The sequence below is a fragment of the Eschrichtius robustus genome, chromosome 2 (genome assembly GCF_028021215.1).
Source record: "Eschrichtius robustus isolate mEscRob2 chromosome 2, mEscRob2.pri, whole genome shotgun sequence".
In the NCBI taxonomy this organism is placed as follows: Eukaryota; Metazoa; Chordata; class Mammalia; order Artiodactyla; family Eschrichtiidae; genus Eschrichtius; species Eschrichtius robustus.
Window position 1 is genome coordinate 89,051,070 of NC_090825.1, and position 22,059 is coordinate 89,073,128.

At 38.2% G+C, this 22,059-nt stretch overlaps 1 protein-coding gene across 4 annotated transcripts in view; it reads left to right on the top strand.

The window, feature by feature from the left end:
- The window catches only part of FER (FER tyrosine kinase), a 462,076-nt gene extending 459,469 nt beyond the window's left edge, over positions 1 to 2,607 (top strand). For all 4 annotated transcript variants that reach the window (XM_068535705.1, XM_068535706.1, XM_068535708.1 and 1 more), the window contains one exon: positions 204 to 2,607. In XM_068535705.1, coding sequence (XP_068391806.1) covers positions 204 to 346 — 143 coding nt within the window. In that variant the 3' untranslated portion in view covers positions 347 to 2,607. The remainder of the gene's footprint in view (positions 1 to 203) is intronic.
- Positions 2,608 to 22,059: the final 19,452 nt, after the last annotated feature.

The following is a 22,059-nucleotide window of genomic DNA, read 5'->3' on the forward strand; positions in this document are numbered from 1 at the left end:
AGAAGGTAATGATGTTGCTCTATTAATATTAAAGTCTGCATTACTTATAGAAAAAAAATCAGTTTGCCCCGAAATGGATTTTTTTGTTTCTATTAACCGACAACATAAGGTACTAAAAATTACAAACTGCATAATGCCCTATGTGAACATTTATATCTTATCCCCATTCTAAAACCTCTGTTCTTCTTCTCTTGGGTCTTCAGGATACCGAATGTCAGCCCCTCAGCATTGTCCAGAGGACATTTTTAAAATTATGATGAAGTGCTGGGATTATAAACCTGAAAACCGCCCCAAGTTCACTGAACTTCAGAAAGAGCTCACTGTCATCAAGAAGAAAATCACATAGTGACAGAACAGTGCAAACTCAGCCTCCAGGACTTGGTCCTCCAGCAGAGTAATATTGTTCTTCTCGTTAACAATGAGTTTATACCACGTTATGTGCAACAGTCTTCTAAGGTTATTTTTTTTAATTAACTGTTTTTTAAATATGTGCCGTTAAAAAAAGTCAAAGGCAAATGCATTCAAGAAACAGGTAGTCCTACCAAGGGCTTTCTTAGCTCACCACAGCAATCCTGGCATTTCAGCCCTTTGTAAATAGAAAAGCACAGGCTCTAAACGTGAGGGGGAACCAATCCATCTTTTTCACACCAGGACCATCGATGTTTCTCAGAGATTTTTTACTTCAGACCCAGTTCACGGCTGCTGTCCCATGCCACAGACCCTACTCGATCGGTGCTATCAGCTGCATTGGTAATGCCATGTCTGCAGGACACATTCCAACCAAAGTTGGCTTTCTGCTCTGCCAAGGCAAGAGTGTATTTGTAAACATCATTTTATATTGAGAATTATTTAGACCTCCTAGGGGTTTTCTTTCCTTTCTCGCCAGAAATAAGCACAGTGTAAGAATCCTCACATTCCTGTCTTATTGGTAAACCTGTTGTTTCCCTCCCCTTTTGTCCAGGCATCAGAAAATGATACCTGGAACGTCCTCAAAGAGCTCTTAATTGAGGCCACAGCTTTTAAAGAATGTTTCAGACAGCTGTGATGGCAAGAAGTAAGTTGGAACAGGAGGACGGTCTGGAGAAAGGGGCAGCTAAAGTCATCATCAAAGAGAAGGAAAGGAAAATAGAAAATCTGCCTTCTTACCAGAGTTATGCCTTTACACACACACACACACACACACACACACACACACACGTGCTTTATTTTATGGTCTGATTCATGAAAAAGGTTTTAAGAAATGTTTTCAGGAGTTCATAGATAGAGCCTTCTTGTCAACAAAAAATTCTTTAGAGAAATTCCAAAGCACGAGTCTACAGAAATAACAGCATAATTTTAAGTACCTTCATTTGAGAGGAGACATCCCAGAATTTAATTCTGTTCATTTGTGCCAGTTTCCAGAGCTGTCAGAATATGATGATTCTAGTTCATAAACACATCCATGTGTGTACACACGTGGGCGTGCACCCCCCACACAGCCACACAGCACACACACGCACATAATACCGAGAAACCTGGCAGGTATGAATGGAGTAAATGGTTAAGAAGTCAGGTGAACCTTATTAAGGAAAAAGCTGTAGAGACAGCGCTCCTTTGTCCACCTTCCCCCTCATTTACTCTTATACTGCTACCTGAAAATTCTTATCATTAGCCCACCCATATATGAGCACAGTTTGGAGATGCTTCACATGAATAAAATGTAACAGAGTTTAAACTAGGATTGTCTTTAGCTGAATCTTAGCTTCATCCAGGGAACTTACCCCATGGTCTGTATATAGTTGCCTCTCAGGATAAATATGTGTGTAAGAGATGGTCACGCTCAGGGGTAAATGTGGCCTGGGAGCTTTTAATAAGTGCTCAGGCCTGTGTCCAAATAGCACAGTAGTGATTATTTGGTCTACATTCATTGGAGGAGCTTATGGGATAGAAAATTCCTCCTGCCCCCTCCACATATTTGCTGCCTAGGAATATCACTGCGCACAACTCACACCCAGTACTACTTTCAAGAGTAAACAGGATAATACTGAGGAGAAAAATGGCTTGTGTCCACCACTTCAATCTCCTTGAAGTTTCACACACATTTAATGATTACCACATCCAGACAAAAATGAAAGCATAATAAACTCACCCACAAAAATATTGCAATATACAAAGTAACTCTGTTTTAATCAGCATTGTTTCCCTTCTGTCAAATATTATGAGTAAAATGAAACCTTCTTTTGATGGCGTATACTGTGGTGGTAAATCAAAGCAGACTCATGAATTAAGATGAAGAGCTCTGGTCTTCAGGCACTTGGCCAGCCTTCAAAAGCAAGAATAAAATGGGGACATTTCCACCCTTTGCCAGTATTTCCCAGTGCATCTCTCTGTAATGTTCTTTGCTTAAAGAAAACAGCCTCCCATCACTTAGCAGCCCCAATGCTAAGCTCTCAGCAAAGAGAGAGAATGTTGGTTTGGGCTTTAATTTTGTGAACAAGACCTGAAGCTTAATCATTGCATTCTGGTGTAAAGAACGAACATGGCATTGATATTTCACTCATCCAGGCTGTTAGAATTTGCAGTTCACATCGTAACTCTGTGCTTAAATTAAAGAGGCTTTTCAAAACATCGTGACATCTGCAGCATTTAAATTCTATTTTATTCTTTGTCCCAAAGCAGGCAGTGGTACAGTTCAGGATTAATAACTCATCGGGAGTCTTTCAGGATCATATCAGTTATATAGAATGTTAAATTTAATATAGGCACATGCATTAAGAAAAACTTATGCAGACTATTTTTTACTGTTAACTTTGTTGTGCTTGAAGCATAATTTATTCATCCCTTCTATCACTGATAATTATTGGAATTATGTACTTTAGGAGGCTAATCCATACCCAAAAAGCATACACACAAATACTCCTCTGAATTTGCAAGTTGATATAGGGAAAGGTTTCAGAAACACATAAAATCCTATGACTTATTTAGTAAGAAAACAGTAACCAAAATTGCCACTGGTCTGAATGTAATTCAGCCAGATCACAAATCTTTGTGTTGTTAATGGATTTTTCACGCGTTGCATCTGTTGCTCCTATGTAGCTTCTGTCATAATTCCTTAAATTTATGAATATGGGGGGGGGGGGCGGTAAGCCCAGGCAGCCTGACTCTCACCTGCATTTTTCTATCTTGAATCACCAAGGAACCTTTATGAGAAATATTTAGGTAGTTCATCATTTTTCAAGGAAAGAAATCTTTTATTGTCAAATTAACATTTATCACCAACATGTGAAACCTAAAATTATTTTGCACTCCATGTAATCTAAGGTTACTTCCCAAAGCCAACATATTCTTTCTCTTCTAGGATATAATAATAAAGGATGAATAGGTTTTGTTTAGACTTTCAAAACCAGAGGTTTCATTTCAGTCCATCCTGCCACTAGGTCCCCAGTGAGAGGTCTTATGTAATCATTTCTCGCTTATCTCCCAAATTTAATATAGGCAATAAAATTCTTCATCCATAATTCACCATTTTATCACAAATACAATATTACTGAAACCTGTTACTAGCACACCAGGGTAGAACATGAGTCTAATTGCTTCAGCCAATTTTCAGCACACATTTCACAACTGTTTTCATTTGAGGGTTGTTTTAAAAGAAAAGAAAATGTTTAGTCATGAACTAGTCTTAACTTCCTTTAAACCATGATATGGTTTTCTTGTCTGTGTTATACTCATTGTTTCAGTTTTGCCATATAGTTTTATATAAAGTTTGGCTAATACCACTAAAATAACCGTGGCTTCACAGTACTGGTATGACTTGTGTCAAGAAGAAAGTGTTTTAATTATACTGTATGCCACACACTGAGGATCTTGTAGTGGGATAAACATAAAAATGAGAACGCAAAAATACATGTCTAGGTCGTACGTTACTGTCGTTCGGTTACCTCAGTCACACTGCTTCCCAGTTCACTCATCAGATGATGTTCTAAAAATGTACCTGCAAACCTTCCCTAGTATACTCTACGGGCACTGTTCTGTGGCTGTGTGTCTTCTGACGTGAGATCAGTTGATACTTTCTGAAAAGAGGGTTTGTTTGTTTGTTTGTTTGTTTGCCTCAACCCTCTTTTTACATATACGTAGCCCCCCATCACACCATTGGTATTTTAGTTGTTTCTTATCAACAGAATTGATTGTCCATAAACACTATTCTGAGTCATGTAAAGACTGACTTTTGTATTTAGGAGGTCAGAGCCCTCACACAAAACAGAGAATAATGCAAAATACAAGGAACAAAAAGGGACAGACAATTGAAAAAGACATGGTTTCTTTATGTATTAATATGTTAATTAAAACAAAGATTTTATATGAAAATGAGTTTATATTACAGTTCCATTACACTATTAAGTTAGCATGAAAGTTTACCATTAAAATAAAGTATTACCTCTTTTATTACTAACTCTGATTTGCTTATACGTACCAGAAATTTTTATTAAATATTTTAGTTTATTTATTTTTCTCTGTTTTGATTAGTTTCATATCAAGTCTGAATAATATATTATTTGGGAAGATCCAGAGCTACATATTAATTTCTGCCAAAGAAAATATTCTAATTAAAAGTCAATATTTCAGGTACCACGATTACCTACTCGAAGGAGATACTGCTACAGTTGTAGAGTCCCATAAAATTCTCCTTTAAAAAATAATGCTATAATACAGAAAGTGTAAAACTGCATAGCTTAGTCATAATTCAATGTAAGGAAATATTTGTAGCCCCTTGAAGACCATCCTACTGCCTCATACTGATTCAAAGATTAAATTCTGAACTGTTAAGTGTAGACATTAAAGACGGCCTAATAAAGACTGAGATTCTTAGGTGGGAGAAAAATCCTACGGTACTAAATTCCTAGTCACTTTAAACTGGGGAGCTATAATGAGCATAGGCTTCAGCACATCTGTTACTAAGGCACTGAGGCAAACGTCTACAAAGGCAAAAGAGGAGAGCACCAGTTATTCTAAGGCAGGATGATGCAGCCCCTACAGAGAGTGTAGGATAATTAAAGTGGAACGAAGACTTGGACAACGTCACTAGGAGGCCTGAGGAGAACAGTGCCACCAGGCCAGATCCTTTCCTACAGAAAATTTAAAAGGTACTGGAGTCAAAAGAAGCAAAAGAGGTCACCTGCCAGCATGTGGGCCTTCATGTGAGCAAACCAGACACCTCTCCCTTGCATGTGTAGCAGTCTCTTATCCCCAGCTCAGAGGTGGCGCTGTGCTGGGCGACACATGCCCGTTGTCCTCCCAACAAATGGGGTTGGCCGTATATGCTTAGACTTTTAACAGAGACTTCTCTAAGTCTCTTTGTATTTGAGTTAGTGATACTATTTCTTAAACTAAATCGCTGATTATTCACACCTCATTAGAAGTCTGGTTGCAGTGGGGCTGGTCTCCTAAGTGAGAGCACGCTGAGATCAGCCATGTCACCTTTTGACTGATGTTGACTAACTGGCTCCTAGAGGTACCCCAGAGGGACCTTCCTCTGATGAGCGCAGCTCTGGGGAAACATGGAATGCAGCAGGGAAGGAGGGGAGCACCGATTAAATAGCCACGCTCCTTGTCTTTATACTAATAACATGTGAGGGAAGGAATCAGAGAAGCATCCTAAAGCCAGTCGCAGCGCAGCATGGCTTAGGTCAGACATGGAAGGCAGAAAAAGAGACACCCAAAAAGGAAGACTGAAGGACAGGAAGGGCAAAAACAAAGTGCCAACGCAAAGTGACTCACGGGCTCACCTTCCAACAAATACATGTGGTATCAATGAGGGAAAGCGAATCCTCAAAAGGGAATTTTGAGGTGCTTCCCACTGCATGGTATTAAACATTACGTACCTCTCAAGTTTCTACAACACTTCTTAAAGGGCACTAAGTGGGGTATTGATTTGATTTTCTTTATGCTCCCTATAATCTCAAGAGCAAGCCACTGTTGAATGAGAATTACTCTTGCTTGGTTTTCCTGGAAGGCTGCAGGTATGACAGTGGTTCAGCCCACTTCCTAAGCAGTAAGGAACTGAGGGTGGCACACATATGTCTGGGGCAGCCAGCATTGGAGGAAAACTGTTGTGAAATTTCCTTCTTATTATTTTACGAAAGAAAAGATACCTTGCGGGTGTCTCTGCCTGCAACATAAAGACAGATTGAGCTTCCCTCCTGGCCAGCAAACTTGGCAAGATTCAAAAAACTCTAAAAATTAAAAAAAACTCTAAAAAGATTCAAATCTTGAATTTCTAAATTATCTTCCCAAACATTACCACTGAAGTCAGAAGATGTGAGAGTTCTACAAAGTAATAAAATGCTCTAAGTGATGGTAATGACCCTGGTAGCAGAATTTTGTAATGTTTTCCCTCAGCTTTATTCATTCCGAAGCTTTTTCTCAATATCTGCCATGTCAGGTTCAGGGAACCCTACTGGGTGCTAGTTTTTCTGGGTTATTTTTTTTTTTCTGGTTGGTATTTCTTTTTCTCATGTTCAGTTTCTTAATCTTTACCAAAACAGAAAAGCCTTTTCTCATCAGCTTTTATCAGACAGTGTCTTAACTGGCCTAGACCAAACAGTTTCTCCTCACGTGCTCAGGAGGCCCTTGCCTTATAGAGAGCTCCCAGGCACCCATTTACCAGACCAACCGCATACCCTGTGTGAGAGGCCCCGTGACACATGCAGCTTAGAACACAAAGAGGCCTCGCTGTAGTCTCTGTGGTGGGGATAGGACAACTAGGTGGCAGATGTGTTTGATGAGTTACACTATCAATAGAGGTTCTTGGGAGATTTTCCCAGGATGGAAAGATCATTGTGAGCAGATGTGTCCAGGGAAGCAGCCTGTTGACTTGGCCGAGTAAGCTCACTAGGTGACCTGCCTCCAGAGAAATGTTAAAACACTAACAATGATTATTTTAAAACCCCGGACATTTTCAATTTTTCCATTCCACTCTTCTCTGCCAGTATTTTTTATTGTTTCCTTCACACTCCTCTTGTCAGTAAATGTCTAAAAGTATTTCAGTTGCACAATGTCAAAGAGTTTTTCCATAGCTTCAGAAAAGAGGGTAGCAAATACAAAGACTCAAGTTTAAAATAAGGCAATCTACCTAGAGACACAGACCCCAAAGCACTACTGTGTTGAAACACAAACTCTACAGTTTCCCCCAGAGCGGTACCCTTCCTACAAAACCAAACATCACTCTTTCTCCTATCTGTTAAGAACATCTTTAGTATCAGAATAAGCACCTTCTAGATGCTATCCAAAGCAGATTCTAAAATGACATACGAAGAAGCCAGATTTCAACCATTAAAGCAACAACAGAAACACTACTTTCATCCCTTTGTACTCAGTTAAAACATCCATGCAAAAACTATCAATAGAACCATCCAGGCAGTTCATCTAATGAGGAGCTAGTACCTTATTTTGAAAGCATAGGATGGATGCCAATGGGAAATAGCAATGTTCTGGGCAACACAGAATAAATATAAGAAGGCCATAAAAAAAAAAATCCCAATTCCCACATTGAAGCAGCAAAAATCTGAGAATGAAAAATGAAGTTGCATATGAGCCCAAACTTAATATTTTCTTCATGTAGCTCTTGTCAAATTGTACAACCTTGGGGGTCCTCTTTTGAGTTGCCTGAAAAATCCTTATGAAGCAAAAAACTAAATCCACCCCCCAACCCGCAATGGTAGCTTGAATTTCTAAGTGCCCTGGATTCAGAAACTTAGTGGCTGAGAGGGAATCTGGAATGTTATTACTGAGATCCCAGGCAAAAGGCCCATCTTGGCAGTCTTTGCAAGCTTGCTAATCCATGCTTTTGTTAATTTTTAAACATGGAAGATGGCAGAGTGGTAGGGGTGAGGAAAACACCCTATTATCTACAAATTTTTTTACAAATAATTTTACTTGGTAGAAATAAACTTGCCTCCTTGCTCTTAAGAAATGCCAGACTGTTGTAAGCAAATGGAAAGGGCATGGTGCCCAGAGCCATGCTTAATATGACCGTGAAGTTTTCTCCTAACCCAAAGCATAACAGTTCTTGTATTTAGATGATAGGATGCTGTGAAGGCCCATCCCCTGCCGGTCTAATTGCTTTGCCTCAGCTGCAAATGGAAGACCAATTCCAACAGAAATGAACTTATTTGCCATAATTCCTCCTCAGATGCTAGACCTTTCACACTTGGAATGCATGCAAAATATACGTGTTTTAATGGAATTCACTATTTTGGGCTTTAGTGTCAAAGAGATTGGTTCCACAAGGTTCACCTGATTCCCCATAACAAGTATATTTTATAATCCTATGATTCTAAATCCAATCCCAGCTATAGGTTCTGAGGATCAAATCAAAATCAAAGATAAAGGGGAACTGGTAGAGAGGGGTTTTGTTTGTTTCAGACTCATGACCAAAGTGGCCCAAAACGTGAAACTCCCTTTCACTTGACGAACATTTCACCATATGAAATGCCAGTTACCCCACAGCATCCTGTGACATAATCAGACTCTCAACATGGACCAGTGGCCAGGAGCACACTTTTCATGGGCCATTTCTGTTTATCATTTTCCTTCATAAATCATTGAGATTTCTCACTAAGACAGCTTTATTAGTCAGAGGTGTATAGGTTTTATGTTTAATTTATGTTAAATATATTAAATCACATGGCCTACTTAAGCAACATATGAGTATAGCAGGGGTTGGTGGCAGTATGAATTCTGCTGAGTTTATGTTATGGTTTCTTTGTGTTTCTCTTGGTATGGTCTGGTGAGTGCCCTAAAAGATTACAACTCTCTGAAGTCATAGCCATACAACCACATAGGGTTAGGAAAAGCCAGATGAATGCAGGAGAATAAAATCAAGTTGTCAAAGTCCCAGGAACAGCCCTGACTTCTTCAGGAACTCAAGCAAACGGAAAGCAAAGACAAAATGTACACATGGCGCCCAAGCCATTTGACGGTGGGCGGCCCACTGGCCTAAGGCACTGCATGCTCCTGGCACAGACCCACAGTGAGTGGTTGCAGAAATGTGACTTTCTGGGTTGCTTCCACTTCCCTTTGTTAGAAGATGAGTGTGGGATGACGGGGTGGGAATGGGGTGTGCCCTCAGCCCCCCATGGTACAGATGTTCCATCTGCAAGCCTCATGTTGAGCAAAGCACTCCTGTGGTTTACAGTTTCCTTTTAGTGCCAATATTGTCAGGTTAAAGCACCTTTAATCTTCTTTTGTTGTTATTTTAAAATAATATATTTGTTAAGTGGATTAAAGAAACACTGGAAATAGGGTGCTTCTTATAAAAAGCTAAAGTGTAAAACACAGAAGCAAGTCCTTTGGTGAGTTTATCTGGCTTTGTAAACAAGTCTGAAAATGAATGAGAGAGAAATATCTAAGCAGTTAGTTGTCTGTCTTTTACCATTTTTAACTCGGATCTGTATTTAGCACTTATTTATTTGTTAGTTTTACATTCAGAAGAAATACACTTTGAACTTCAGCTAACATTGTAGGGTGTTTTTAAATTGTTTTCTACTTTTTTAAAACATGATTTCATCATTTTTGTAAACAGATCATTTTTGAATAGCCCTTTTTTCTTTTCCAATAGACCAATTACCATGCATAGGTCTGTGGAACTTTTTTTTTTTTTTTTTTACTGTATTCTTATAATAAATGTAAATATTTGTAGCAAACTGTGCCTTGTCTTGTTTAATCTTTCCATCGTGTTTATATTTCTTTCTTTTCCATATAAACATTCTCTAAGCAGAAGAAAAGGAAGGAGAGATTTCCATGGTAACTGGCCTCCTAGGGATGTAACAGTGTATAAAAAACCATTAGCTTTCAGTTTCTCTGTAATTAAGCTTCTGAGTTCTGATGATAATGGGTGTGTGCTGCTTACACTCCAATCACTGCTTCCTCTGTTTAGAAATCAAAACTGAAATATAGTTCAAGTCCCATTTCTCTGTGCGGACTGGCTCTTTGCCAGGGTTTTTGTTGCTGTTGTTTCATAACAGGATTTGTTTAGACATAACAAAAGGATTTAGGGGAGAAAGGTGGCTGAGAGGGATGTTTGGAAAGAGAAGCTGAAAGCTGCTGCTGCACGGCAGTTACAGGCGTGCATCCTTGCCTGGCTTGTGTACAGGGCTGAGCTGGTCACAGAACCAAGATGATGCTGGACGACTGTTTACCCTTCAGTCAGCAAATCGATAACCTTTCTAAAACGGCATGCTGTTATGTACACAGTTTCCCCTGCGTTAAACCAAGCCCTCTCCCCATCCCTGATCTTGGATTGGAAGAGGTAACCACTCCCCTCTCAAAAACACGTTTCCTGTTTGTGGGGCAGCCCCCAAGCTTCTTAGGACAAGCAAAACGAATCCATACAACCCTCTCCGTCCGACCTTCCTGTTCCTGCAGCACTCTGGCTGACCAGAGCTGGGTGTTTCTGGCCCTTGGTGAATCCTTTCACCATAACTCTTTTAATTGTCCGTCTGAGATTGCATCCTCATCTCTGGCAGGTTTGATTTCTGACACAGCAGCCCAGACAACCTGTGCTTTTACTGACTTCAATTAATTAGGACCAGGTGCATCCATCACCAAGGGAGGTTGGCTACTGGACTGAAGTTCCAGTCCCCAGGATGGATGAACAGCATCTCTGAAATTCCCTGGAGTTCTCGTGGTATTTAAAGTCCTAGACTTCACTGTACATACCCCTCTGGCTAGTGATTTCTTTAGGCAGATGGCAATGATGTTGCTTGCAAAAAAACATGGATGTAAGAACTAGTTTCCATTAATTAAAAGCATCAGTGGTTGTTCCTTCAGGTAAAAACAGTGTAAATGAAGTGTATTTTGAAACTCCCCTAATCTGCTACAATTGGACTGACCCAGCACACCTAGGCCAAACTCGTGACTACAGCTGAGTCAGGCTGTTGGTGCTACTTGCAAAGGCATCTGATATCGAAACAAGCATCAAACTGGGAGCTAGGAAACCTATGTTCTCATCCCTGGTTGGACTCTCACTAGTTTGTAAATGTGAACAAGCCACATCACTATCTAGGCCACAGTTTCCTCAACTGTAAAACAGGTTGGACTAAATCATTACCTAGTATTAAAACTTTTTTTTTTTTTTTAATTTTGCTTCTCTAAAAGCATCCTGATTCCTTCTTCAGTATTTAATGTAGTCCAGATGGTGCCCTCCCACTATGGAAGCCAAAGGACTGATCCATAATCTTTATTTACCCAATTGGATACTTTCTCCCAAAACTGAGTCTTGAAGGACAGAAGAAAGAGTTGGAAGGCATTGTTCCTAGGAAAATATTGCTGTAAAGTTGCCCTAGTCCTCCAGAGCACCCTTGGTTTCTTCCCATTCCCAAGCCTCATTCTCTAGCCTCCTATTGACCTTGGAGCCTCCTGATGGCCTTCCAGCTCATTCCCTTTTACTAAGCTATCCATAGAGCAGTTCTGTTGCCTGCAGCCAAGGATCCTGGCTGATTCAGTGATCTCTAAGGCGAGGCCCCTTCCAGCTTTGGGATTCTGTGATCTCCCAAGTCTTCTCGGGGTCACTTTAGAATCTCTGAACACCAGCACTGTGCAGGATGGGTTCTGTTCTCTTGCTTTCACAGTGTAGCTGTCAGAATTCCAGAGTGATGAGAAAAAGGAAAATTCCTTAAAGGTTCAGTCATCTAATGTGCTGATTATCTAAACTAAGCCTTTTAATGTCTCCCCAGCTCTGGACCTAGGTAATTCAAAATTATAAATGTTTCTTTTGCAGTCTCCCTGTGGTGACAGTGGCACCATAGGATAGTTAAATGATAAGGTCAATGGACTAGAACATTAGAGAGGCTAATTGATCTATCACAGCAATATAAATGCCAAGAATTAATAGAAAAATAAATGTCATAGGAAGTGGAGATATTGACAACCTTAGAAGCTATTCTCTCCTGGCCTCTTCCCACCTTTCATTAGGGCTTGGTCTTGTTCCATATTCAGAGGATCTTTCCCTTTCATGCAAACACATCCAGCCCCCAAACGTTTCCTTCTAGACCTGGGTAAAAGCCAATGAATAATTTAAGCCTGTTGGGTTTTTATCCCAGTTTAATTTTCCAAGCAGCCTCTGGAAGCCTCCCCTCTGCCCCCCTGCCAAATATCAAGGAATGAGTATGACACAGTCATACAGCACAGCAGGACTCAAAGGAACACACTGAGGATGTATGTGCGTTATGAAGGGGAGTGAGTGGGCAAAGTGGGAGGATTTGCTCACTGATGTCCCTCACTGAAGCTCCTGTTGCAGCAGCCAAAACCCCAGAAACCAGGCCTTTTCTATTCCAGAACTGTACACTTCATCAGTCTTCCAGGGAATACCAGTCAGAGATGGGAACATCTCATCTGCTATGGTTGAACCTTTCATCTCAATCAAATCAGGAGACAGGCAGCCATCTGCCCCAGCCAGTTTAACTCCTAAATTTCGTTTTATATCAAACTAAATCCAGCCTCTCTTCTACGTCACTCTGATGTATATAGAAAGTTAGAAATGGGAGACCAGCAGATTCACAAGAGCATATCTCCTCTCTTTGCTTCATTGTTCTCTTTCTCAAACCCTTTCTCGTGGCTTGAAATCAGTCCTATATCAGGATACCCTCACAGTTTTTTACCCCAAAGTAGATGTTCCATGAAAATAATCATTGGTGTATATTAAAGTATATTCCTCAAGTACTAATTTGGGAAGACCAGAAGTCATCTACAAGGTTAAACATAAGGTGAAAGAGGAAAATTATAAATAAAAACAAAGTCCAATTATAAAGAGAAAAGAGAGGAAACCAGATATCTAAAATCTGTTAATTACAACGAGGCAATACATTTTACTGAATTTCCTGACAACCAAAAAAAAAAAAAAAAAAAAAAAAAGGCTGAAAATTCATGAGCTAAGCATTCAACTTAAAAGATTAGAAATAAAGTGATTCTAGAACTTTGTTTTCTAAGATTAAACATAAGAGTCATGGCAGTGGTTTTCAACTGGAAGCAATTTTTCCCCCCAGGGGATATTTAACAATGTCTGCAGATATTTTTGGTTCGTCACAACTAGTAAGTGCTCCTGGCATCCAATAGGTAGAGGCCAGCGTGCTGCTAACCATCCTACAATGCCCAAGACAGACCTTCACACTAAAGAATTCTCTGGCCCCAAATGTTAATAGTGCCATGGGTGAGACACCCTGAGTTATGAGGCTTCTCTGCATTTCCATCCAGGGGAAATGGAAGGCTTTCTTTAACTGGATAAATTTTAAAGGAACAATGAAAGACAAAAAAGAAAGCTGCTTTTTAATTTCTTTCCCTACGCTGATATGTTTGACATACTGCTTACATAGAAAAACAAAGCCAAGACTTTGTTCTTCAATGAGATTCAGCAAGAAAAAAAGAATAAACTATCTTAGGAATGAAATAGTAGATACAAATAACTACAGAAACAGCAGGGATCGAAAAGGTAAATTAGTGAATACTGTGAGCTCTCTGATAATAAATTTGAAAATAACCTAAATTAAACAAAATTGATGAATTCCTAGAAACAATATAACTTGCCAAAGCTTACTCAAGAAAAAATAGCATGCAAAATAGTTCTGTAACCATTAAAGAGCTGAAATCAGTAATTTAAAATCGTCTTGTAGCATTTAACCCAGATAACTGAAGGTTTATTTCATGCATAAACTTTTTACATACATGTTCATAGCACCTTTTTTGGTTTGTTTTTTGGTTTTTTACTATTTTAAATGAAGCTGGAGGAATTTAATAATGATACCCTTTAATATGATTCAATTCACTGCAGGGCTGTTAGAAAATCAGGGGTGAAGTTCCTAGGCTTAGGAGAGAGTTGTTAGAAGTACGTTAGCAAGATATATTATTACATCTTTAAAACCATTTACTTTAAAACTTGTAAGGTCACAGAAGCCTTTAAAATAACTTTTAGACGAGATCAAGTGTGTTCAGGGTGGTATGGCTGTAGACTACAGCCAACATCATACTCAATGGTGAAAAGCTGAAAGCATTTCCTCTAAGATCAGGAACAAGACAAGGATGTCCACTCTCACCACTTTTATTCAACACTGGTTAGGAAGTCCTAGCTACAGCAATAAGAGAAGAAAAATAAATAAATAAAAGGAATCCGAATTGGAAAAGAAGAAGTAAAATTGTCACTGTTTCCAGATGACATGAAACTATACATAGAAAAGCCTAAAGATGCTACCAGAAAACTACCAGAGCTCATCACTGAATCTGGTAAAGTTGCAGGACTTTGTTGCAGGACAAAATTAATACACAGAAGTCTGTTGCATTTCTATACACTAAAAACAAAAGATCAGAAAGAGAAATTAAAGAAACAATCCCATTTACCGTCGCATCAAAAAGAATAAAATACCCAGGGATAAACCTACCTAAGGAGGCAAAAGACCTGTACTCAGAAAACTATAAGATGCTGATTAAAGAAATCAAAAATGACAGAAACAGATGGAAAGATATACCATGTTCTTGGATTGGAAGAATCAATATTGTCAAAATGACTATAGGCAATCTACAGATTCAGTGCAAGCCCTATCAAATTACCAATGGCATTTTTCACAGAACTAGAACAAAAAAATTTTTTAATTTGTATGGAGACACAAAAGACCCCAAATAGCCAAAGCAATCCTGAGAAAGAAAAATGGAGCTGGAGGAATCAGGCTCCCAAACTTCAGACTATACTACAAAGCTACACTTATCAAAACACTATGATCCTGCACAAAAGCAGACATTTAGATCAATGGAACAGAATAGAAAGCCCAGAAATAAACCTCTGCACCTGTGGTCAATTAATCTATGACAAAGGAGGCGAGAATACACAATGGAGAAAAGACAGTCTCTTCAGTAAGTGGTGCTGGGAAAACTGGACAGCTACATGTAAAAGAATGAAATTAGAACATTCTCTAACACCATACACAAAAATAAACTCAAAATGGATTAAGGACCTAAATGTTAAGACCAGGTACTATAAAACTCTTAGAGGAAAACATAGGCAGAACACTCTTTGACATAAATTGCAGCAGTATCTTTTTGGATCCATCTCCTAGGGTAATGAAAATAAAAACAAAAATAAACAAATGGGACCTAATTAAACTAAAAAGCTTTTGCACAGCAAAGGAAACCATAAACAAAACGAAAAGACAACCCACAGTATGGGAAAAAATATTTGCAAATGATGTGACCGACAAGGGATTATTCTCCAAAATTTACAAACAGCTCATGAGGCTCAGTATCAAAAAAACAACCCAATCGAAAAAATAGGCAGAAGACCTAAATAAACATTTCTACAAAGAAGACATACAGATAGCCAAGAAGCACATAAAAAGATTCTCAATATTGCTAGTTATTTATTAGAGGAATGAAAATCAAAACTACAGTGAGATATCACCTCACACCTGTCAAAATGGCTATCATCAAAAAATCCATAAACAGTAAATGCTGGAGAGGGTGTGGAGAGAAGGGAACCCTCCTACACTGTTGGTGGGAATGTAAATTGGTGCAGCCACTATGGAGAACAGTATGGAGGTTCCTTAAAAATCTAAAACTAGATGCTACCATATGATCCAGCAATCCCACTCCTGGGCATATATCCAGAGAAAACCATAATTTGAAAAGATACATGTCCACTGCACCCCAATGTTCACTGCAACACCATCTACAACAGCCAGGACATGGAAGCAACCTAAATGTCTATCGATAGATGAATGGATAAATAGGATGTGGTACATATCTACAATGGAATATTACTCAGCCATAAAAAAGAGTGAAATAATGCCATTTGCAGCAACATGGATGGACCTAGAGATTGTCATACTGACTGAAGTCAGTCAGACAAAGACAAATATCATATGATATACTTATATGTGGAATCTAAAAAAAAATGGTACAAATGAACTTATTTACAAAACAGAAATAGAGTCATAGTTGTAGAAAACAAACTTATGGTTACCAGGGGGGAAAGGGGTGGGGGAGGGATATATTGGGAGTTCAGGATTGATATATACACACTACTATATTTAAAATAGATAACCAAAAAGGACCTATTGTATAGCACAGGGAACTCTGCTCAACATTCTGTAATAACCTAAATGGGAAAAGAATTTGAAAAAGAATAGTTATATGTATAACTGAATCGCTTTGCTGTACACCTGAAACACAACGTTGTAAATCAACTATACTCCAATTAAAAAATTTTTAAAAATAACTTTTAACCATGTGCAGTTAATTTGATAGCAGCTTTTGTCATAACAGCCCAAAACTGGAAACTACCCAAATGTTCTTCAATAGGAAACAGTGGTATACCCATACCATGAAATACTACTCAGCAATAAAAATGAGTGAACTATTTTTTCTTCTTGAAAAAGTCTAATTACTTTTTTTTTTTTAGCCATGAGCAACAACTAAAACAAAAGGCAAAGATTTTCTTTTTTTTTTAAACTCTTTATTTTATATAGCCAATTAACAATGTTGTGATAGTTTCAGGTGTGCAGCAAAGGGGCTCAGCCATACACATACATGTATCCATTCTCCCCCAGACTCCCCTCCCATCCGGGCTGCTACATAACATTGATCAGAGTTCCCTGTGCTATACAGTAGGTCCTTGTTGGTTATCCATTTTAAATATGGCAGTGTGTACATGTTGATCCCAAACTCCCTGACTATCCCTTCCCCCCATCCGTCCCCCTGGTAACCATAAGTTCGTTCTCTAAGTCTGTGAGTCTGTTTCTGTTTCGTAACTAAGTTCATTTGTATCATTTCTTTTTAGATTCTGCATCTAAGGGATATCATACAATATTTCTCTTTCTCTGTCTGACTTACTTCACTCAGTATGACAATCTCTAGGTCTATCCATGTTGCTGCAAATGGCATTATTTCATTCTTTTTAATGGCTGAGTAATATTCCACTGTATATATGTACCACATCTTCTTTATCCATTCCTCTGTCGATGGACATTTAGGTTGCTTCCATGTCTTGGCTATTGTAAACAGTGCTACAATGAACATTGGGGTGAATGTATCCTTCCGAACCATGTTTTTCTCCAGATATATGCCCAGCAGTGGGATTGCAGGGTCATATGGTAGCTTTATTTTTAGTTTTTTAAGGAACTTCCATACTGTTCTCCATAGTGGCTGTGACAGTTTACATTCCCACCAACACTGCAGGAGGGTTCCCTTCTTCTCCACAACCCTCTCCAGCATTTATTGTTTATGGATTTTTTGATGATAGCCATTTTGACTGGTGTGAGGTGATATCAAAAATGAGTGAACTGGACTTCCCTCGTGGCGCAGTGGTTAAGAATCCGCCTGTCAACGCAGGGGACACAGCTCGGAGCCCTGGTCCGGGAAGATCCCACATGCCATGGAGCAACTAAGCCCGTGCACCACAACTACTGAGCCTGTGCTCTAGAGCCCGTGAGCCACAACTACTGAAACCTGCCTGCCTAGAGCCTGTGCTCCACAACAAAGATAAACCACCACAATGAGAAGCCCATGCACCACAATGAAGAGTATGCCCTGCTCGCCGCAACTAGAGAAAGCCTGCATGCAGCTACGAAGATCCAACGCAGCCAAAAATAAAATAAGACAAACAAACAAAAAAATGAGTGAACTATTGATTCACACAACTTGAATGAACCTCAAGAAAATTATGCTGAGTGAAAAACTACAATCTTAAAAGGATACACAATGCATGATTTCATTTGTGTAGCATTCATTAACAAACATCACAGAGAGAAAACAGATCAGTGATTGCCAGGAGCTCGGGATAGAGAAAGGGGATGGATGTGGCTATAAAGGAGAAACATAAGGGAGACTTGTGGTGACAGCACAGTTCACTATCATAATTATAGTGGTGGTTACACAAGGCTACACACGTGATAAAACTGCATTGAGCTACACACACACAAACATGAACGTGTATATAGGTAACTGGTGAAATCTGAGTAAACCCTATGGATTGTACCAATGTCAAAATTGTGGGGAAGGCTGGGGAAACATGCTCAGGATTTCCCTGTACAGTTCCTGGTAAACTCTTCAATATCTATAATTATTCAAAGCTAAAAGTTAAGAAAATAAAAATCTTCTCACAAAGACAATACCAGGCCTAGAGGTATAGGGTTTAGAGGGGATCCACCAAGCTTTCAAGGAACAGATAATTCCTTCTTACAAACTCCTCCAGAGAGAGGAAAATAAAGAAAGAAGACTCTCCAATCCATTTAATGAACTAATATAACTTTGAAAACAAAGAGCAAAAAAACTACAAGAAAAGAACATTTCAAGCCAATCTTCATCATGAATATGGACAAACCTCCTCCAAAGTAAAGGCAAACTTAATCCAGCAATGAATAAAATATTTAAAATATCAATTTTGAATTAGATTTATTCCAAGAATGAAATAATGGTTTGATTTTATAAGAACTTTTTAATGCAAGTTATCATACAAAAAGAGAAAGTAGGAAAAAAAAAACACATAAAATTCTATGAGACAGTCAAAAATCCAGTAAAGTGGGGAGAAAAATATAACTTCTTTAAAATCAGAAAGGAATCTTCAAAAAACCCTACAGTAAACATTGGTGAGACATTAGCAGCATTCCCTTTAAAAATCAGGAATAAAACAAGAGAATATCTATCACCATTTCTATTCAACCTTGTACTGGATGCCCTAACAGAAAGTCAAGAAAAAGAAATATACAGTGCTATTCATAGATGATATATGATTGTTTACATTCTAAACCCAAACACATTCTTATAATGAATAAGAGAACTACCTAAATTTCTATATATAAGATCAACATGAAAAAAAATCAACTACATTTCTTCACCAGTCAAAGAATAAGAGTAAGAACAATATTTTTTAAATGCTATTACAACAGCAACAAAAACTATAAAACACCCAGGAGTAAACTAATGAGAGATGTGTAAGCCCTTTATGGAGAGTGTTTTCAAAGCATCCAAGAAGACAACTAAATAAATGGAGAGTTATGTCTTTTAATGGCAAGGGACACTCAGTATTGTAAAAATATCAATACTTTCTAAATTATTTACTACAATCAAATCCAATTCTTATTTAATATTCAATAGAAATCCTTATACAAATTAACAAGATGAATCTAAATGTATATGAAAAAAGGGTCAAGAACAGCAAAGATATTTTTAAAGAAAAATCAAGGATTACAAGGTATAGAGTTTTCTCCTATTACACAAGACTTATCTTAAAGCTATAATATGGTATTAGCACAGAGAAACAAACAGAAAAATAGACCAGAATAACGAGACTGAAAATAAACCCAAATACAAACAACTGATACATTGCAAAGGTGGTACTGCAGATGAGTGGGGGAAAGATGGACTATTCATTATATTGTACAGGGAGATGAGGTTATCCACATGGGGGAAAATGATATTAAATCCCTACTTCACACTCTATGTACAAACATTTTTTTTAATTTAAAAACTGACAAGTGGATTAAAAACTTAAATGTAAAAAGCAAAACATTAAAAATTTTAGAAGAAAACATCGGAGATATCTTTACAACTTTGGAGCCAGAAAATGCTCCTTAAACAAGACACAAAAGGAAAAAGTTACTACATGCAATTATATTAAAATTAAACACTTCAATTCAGCAAAGGACATCATAAAAAGACAAATTATAAACTGTAAGACAATATTTATAATATATGTAACTTACAAAGAATAATCAACAATACATAAAACACTCCTACTACAGATCAAAAAGAAAGGACAACCCAAAAGAAAAATGGAACCCATTTTACAAAAGAAGAAAGATGAATGACCCATAAACATATGGGAAAAAAACCTCATTAGTAATCAGGGAAATGTAAACTGAAACTACAATTACATATAACTTTATACCTACAAGGCTGGTAAAATTTTAAATGTGGATAATCCCAAGCATAGGTGAAGATGTGAAGCCTAATAGTATCTGTACATGGCATCTTACCCAGTAACCTAGGAATTCCTTTCCTAGGTACATGTCTGAGAGAAATACTTGTGCTGGTGTACCAGGAGACATTTTTTAAAACATTTATAATAGCATCACTTGTAATAGAGAAAAAAAAAAAAAAAAAACCCTGAAAAGTTCATCAATAGGAAAGTGGAAAATGAATTGTGCTATGTTCTTACTGTGAAATACTATGCAGCAGCCAAAATTAATGAGCTGCGTTCACTAGCATCTACGTGAATGAATCACAAAAATAAAATTCAGGATGCTTCTACTTCTGCTTAGGATGTAGAAAGTCACAGAAAAATGTCACTCCCACCCTAAACAATGAGAAAGAAAACTGAATAATCTACAAAATCATAATTTTTTTTAACCATCAGAGAGCTGATGTCACAAGATAACCAAGTAAAGTAAACTGCAAAGAGTGACAAGTCCTTTGAGGAGACACGGGGCACATAAATTGTTTCACCTTTGACTGAGCACAGGAAAAAGTGACAGTCACCATAAAAGCAGTTAAATAGAAAACTACAGAAAATAACAAATTAAAGCCTAAGTGCTTTGTGACCACCTAGAGGGGTGGGATAGGGAGGGTGGGAGGGAGGGAGACGCAAGAGGGAAGAGATATGGGAACATATGTATATGTATGACTGATTCACTTTGTTATAAAGCAGAAACTAACACACCATTGTAAAGCAATTATACTCCAATAAAGATGTTAAAAAAAAAAGTTGCTAATAAGCATATGAAAAAGCTATCAAAAAAAAAAAAAAGCCTAAGTGAGAGAGAGCGTAACAGAGAGACATCGGCACCCACCCGCCATCTCCCTTCCATGGGTATCCACCACATGCTCATGAGGGTGGGAAACCTGACCATGTCCTTCTTGGTGGCTAAGACATGAGGAAACTGCCAAGATTTGAGAGTGGAGCAAGAGTATTATGAGGAGTCCATCTGCAATCTTAGCCCAGCAGAGGTGCAGGGTCACCATTGGCTGCTGCTAGAGGACAAACAGGAAACCAGCCCGTGCCCTTGATTCAAGCATTTCTGTGCTAATAAACAAAAACCATCTGCCTCTGAGGCAGAAAATCCTCTGAGCCCTAGAACCTACACACTGATTAAGAGGATGAAGAAGTGGTCTGCCATCAGGGTGGGGACAGGTATGCTGAGAAAACCCCATCTCTAAACTCAAAGAAAATGGAAAAATAAAATAATAAATTTTCTGGAATGCAGCTAAAGCAATGCTTAGAAGGAAATTTATACCATCCAAAGCTCTTACTAAAAAAGAAGAAAGGTTTCAAATTAATGACCTAAAGAAGTTACAAAAAGAAGAGCAAATTAAACTGAAAATAAAAAGATGGAAGGAAATAATAAAAAGCAGAACTCAATGAAATAGATAACAGGAAAACAAAAGAGAAAAATTAGTGAGAGTAAATACTAATTTCTTGAAAAGATCAATAAAAACAACAAAGTTCTACCAGGTTGATCAAGGGGAAAAAAAAGAAAGAAGATACAGATGACTAATATCAAGAATGAAATAGGGTGACAATCCTACTGACTCTGCATACAGTAAAAGGAAAGTAAGGAAATATCATTAATAACTTTATGCCAATAAGTTTGCCAACTTACTAAAATCAACAGATTCCTCAAAAGACACAACGTACAAAAACTCAGTCAAGAAGAAATAGATAACCTGAATAGCAAAACTGTTGTTGACCCTTGAACAACATGGAGGTTAGGGATGCTGACCCTCCGTGCAGTCGAAAATTTGCATATAATATGTAGTTGGCCCTCCTGTATACGAGGTTCCTCCATATCCGCAGTTCCCCTGTATCCATGGTTCTGCATCTGTAGATTCAACCAACCAGGGTAGTACTACTGTATTTACTATTGAAAAAAATCCACCTATAAGTGAACCCGCATTGTTCAAACCCGTGTTGTTCAAGGGTCAATTAAATAAAGTGAATCTGTAGTTAGAAACCCAACCACAAAGAAAACTGCAGGACCATATGTTTCCATTGATGAATTCTACCAGTGATGGTTGAAATAACAACAATATTACACACTTCTA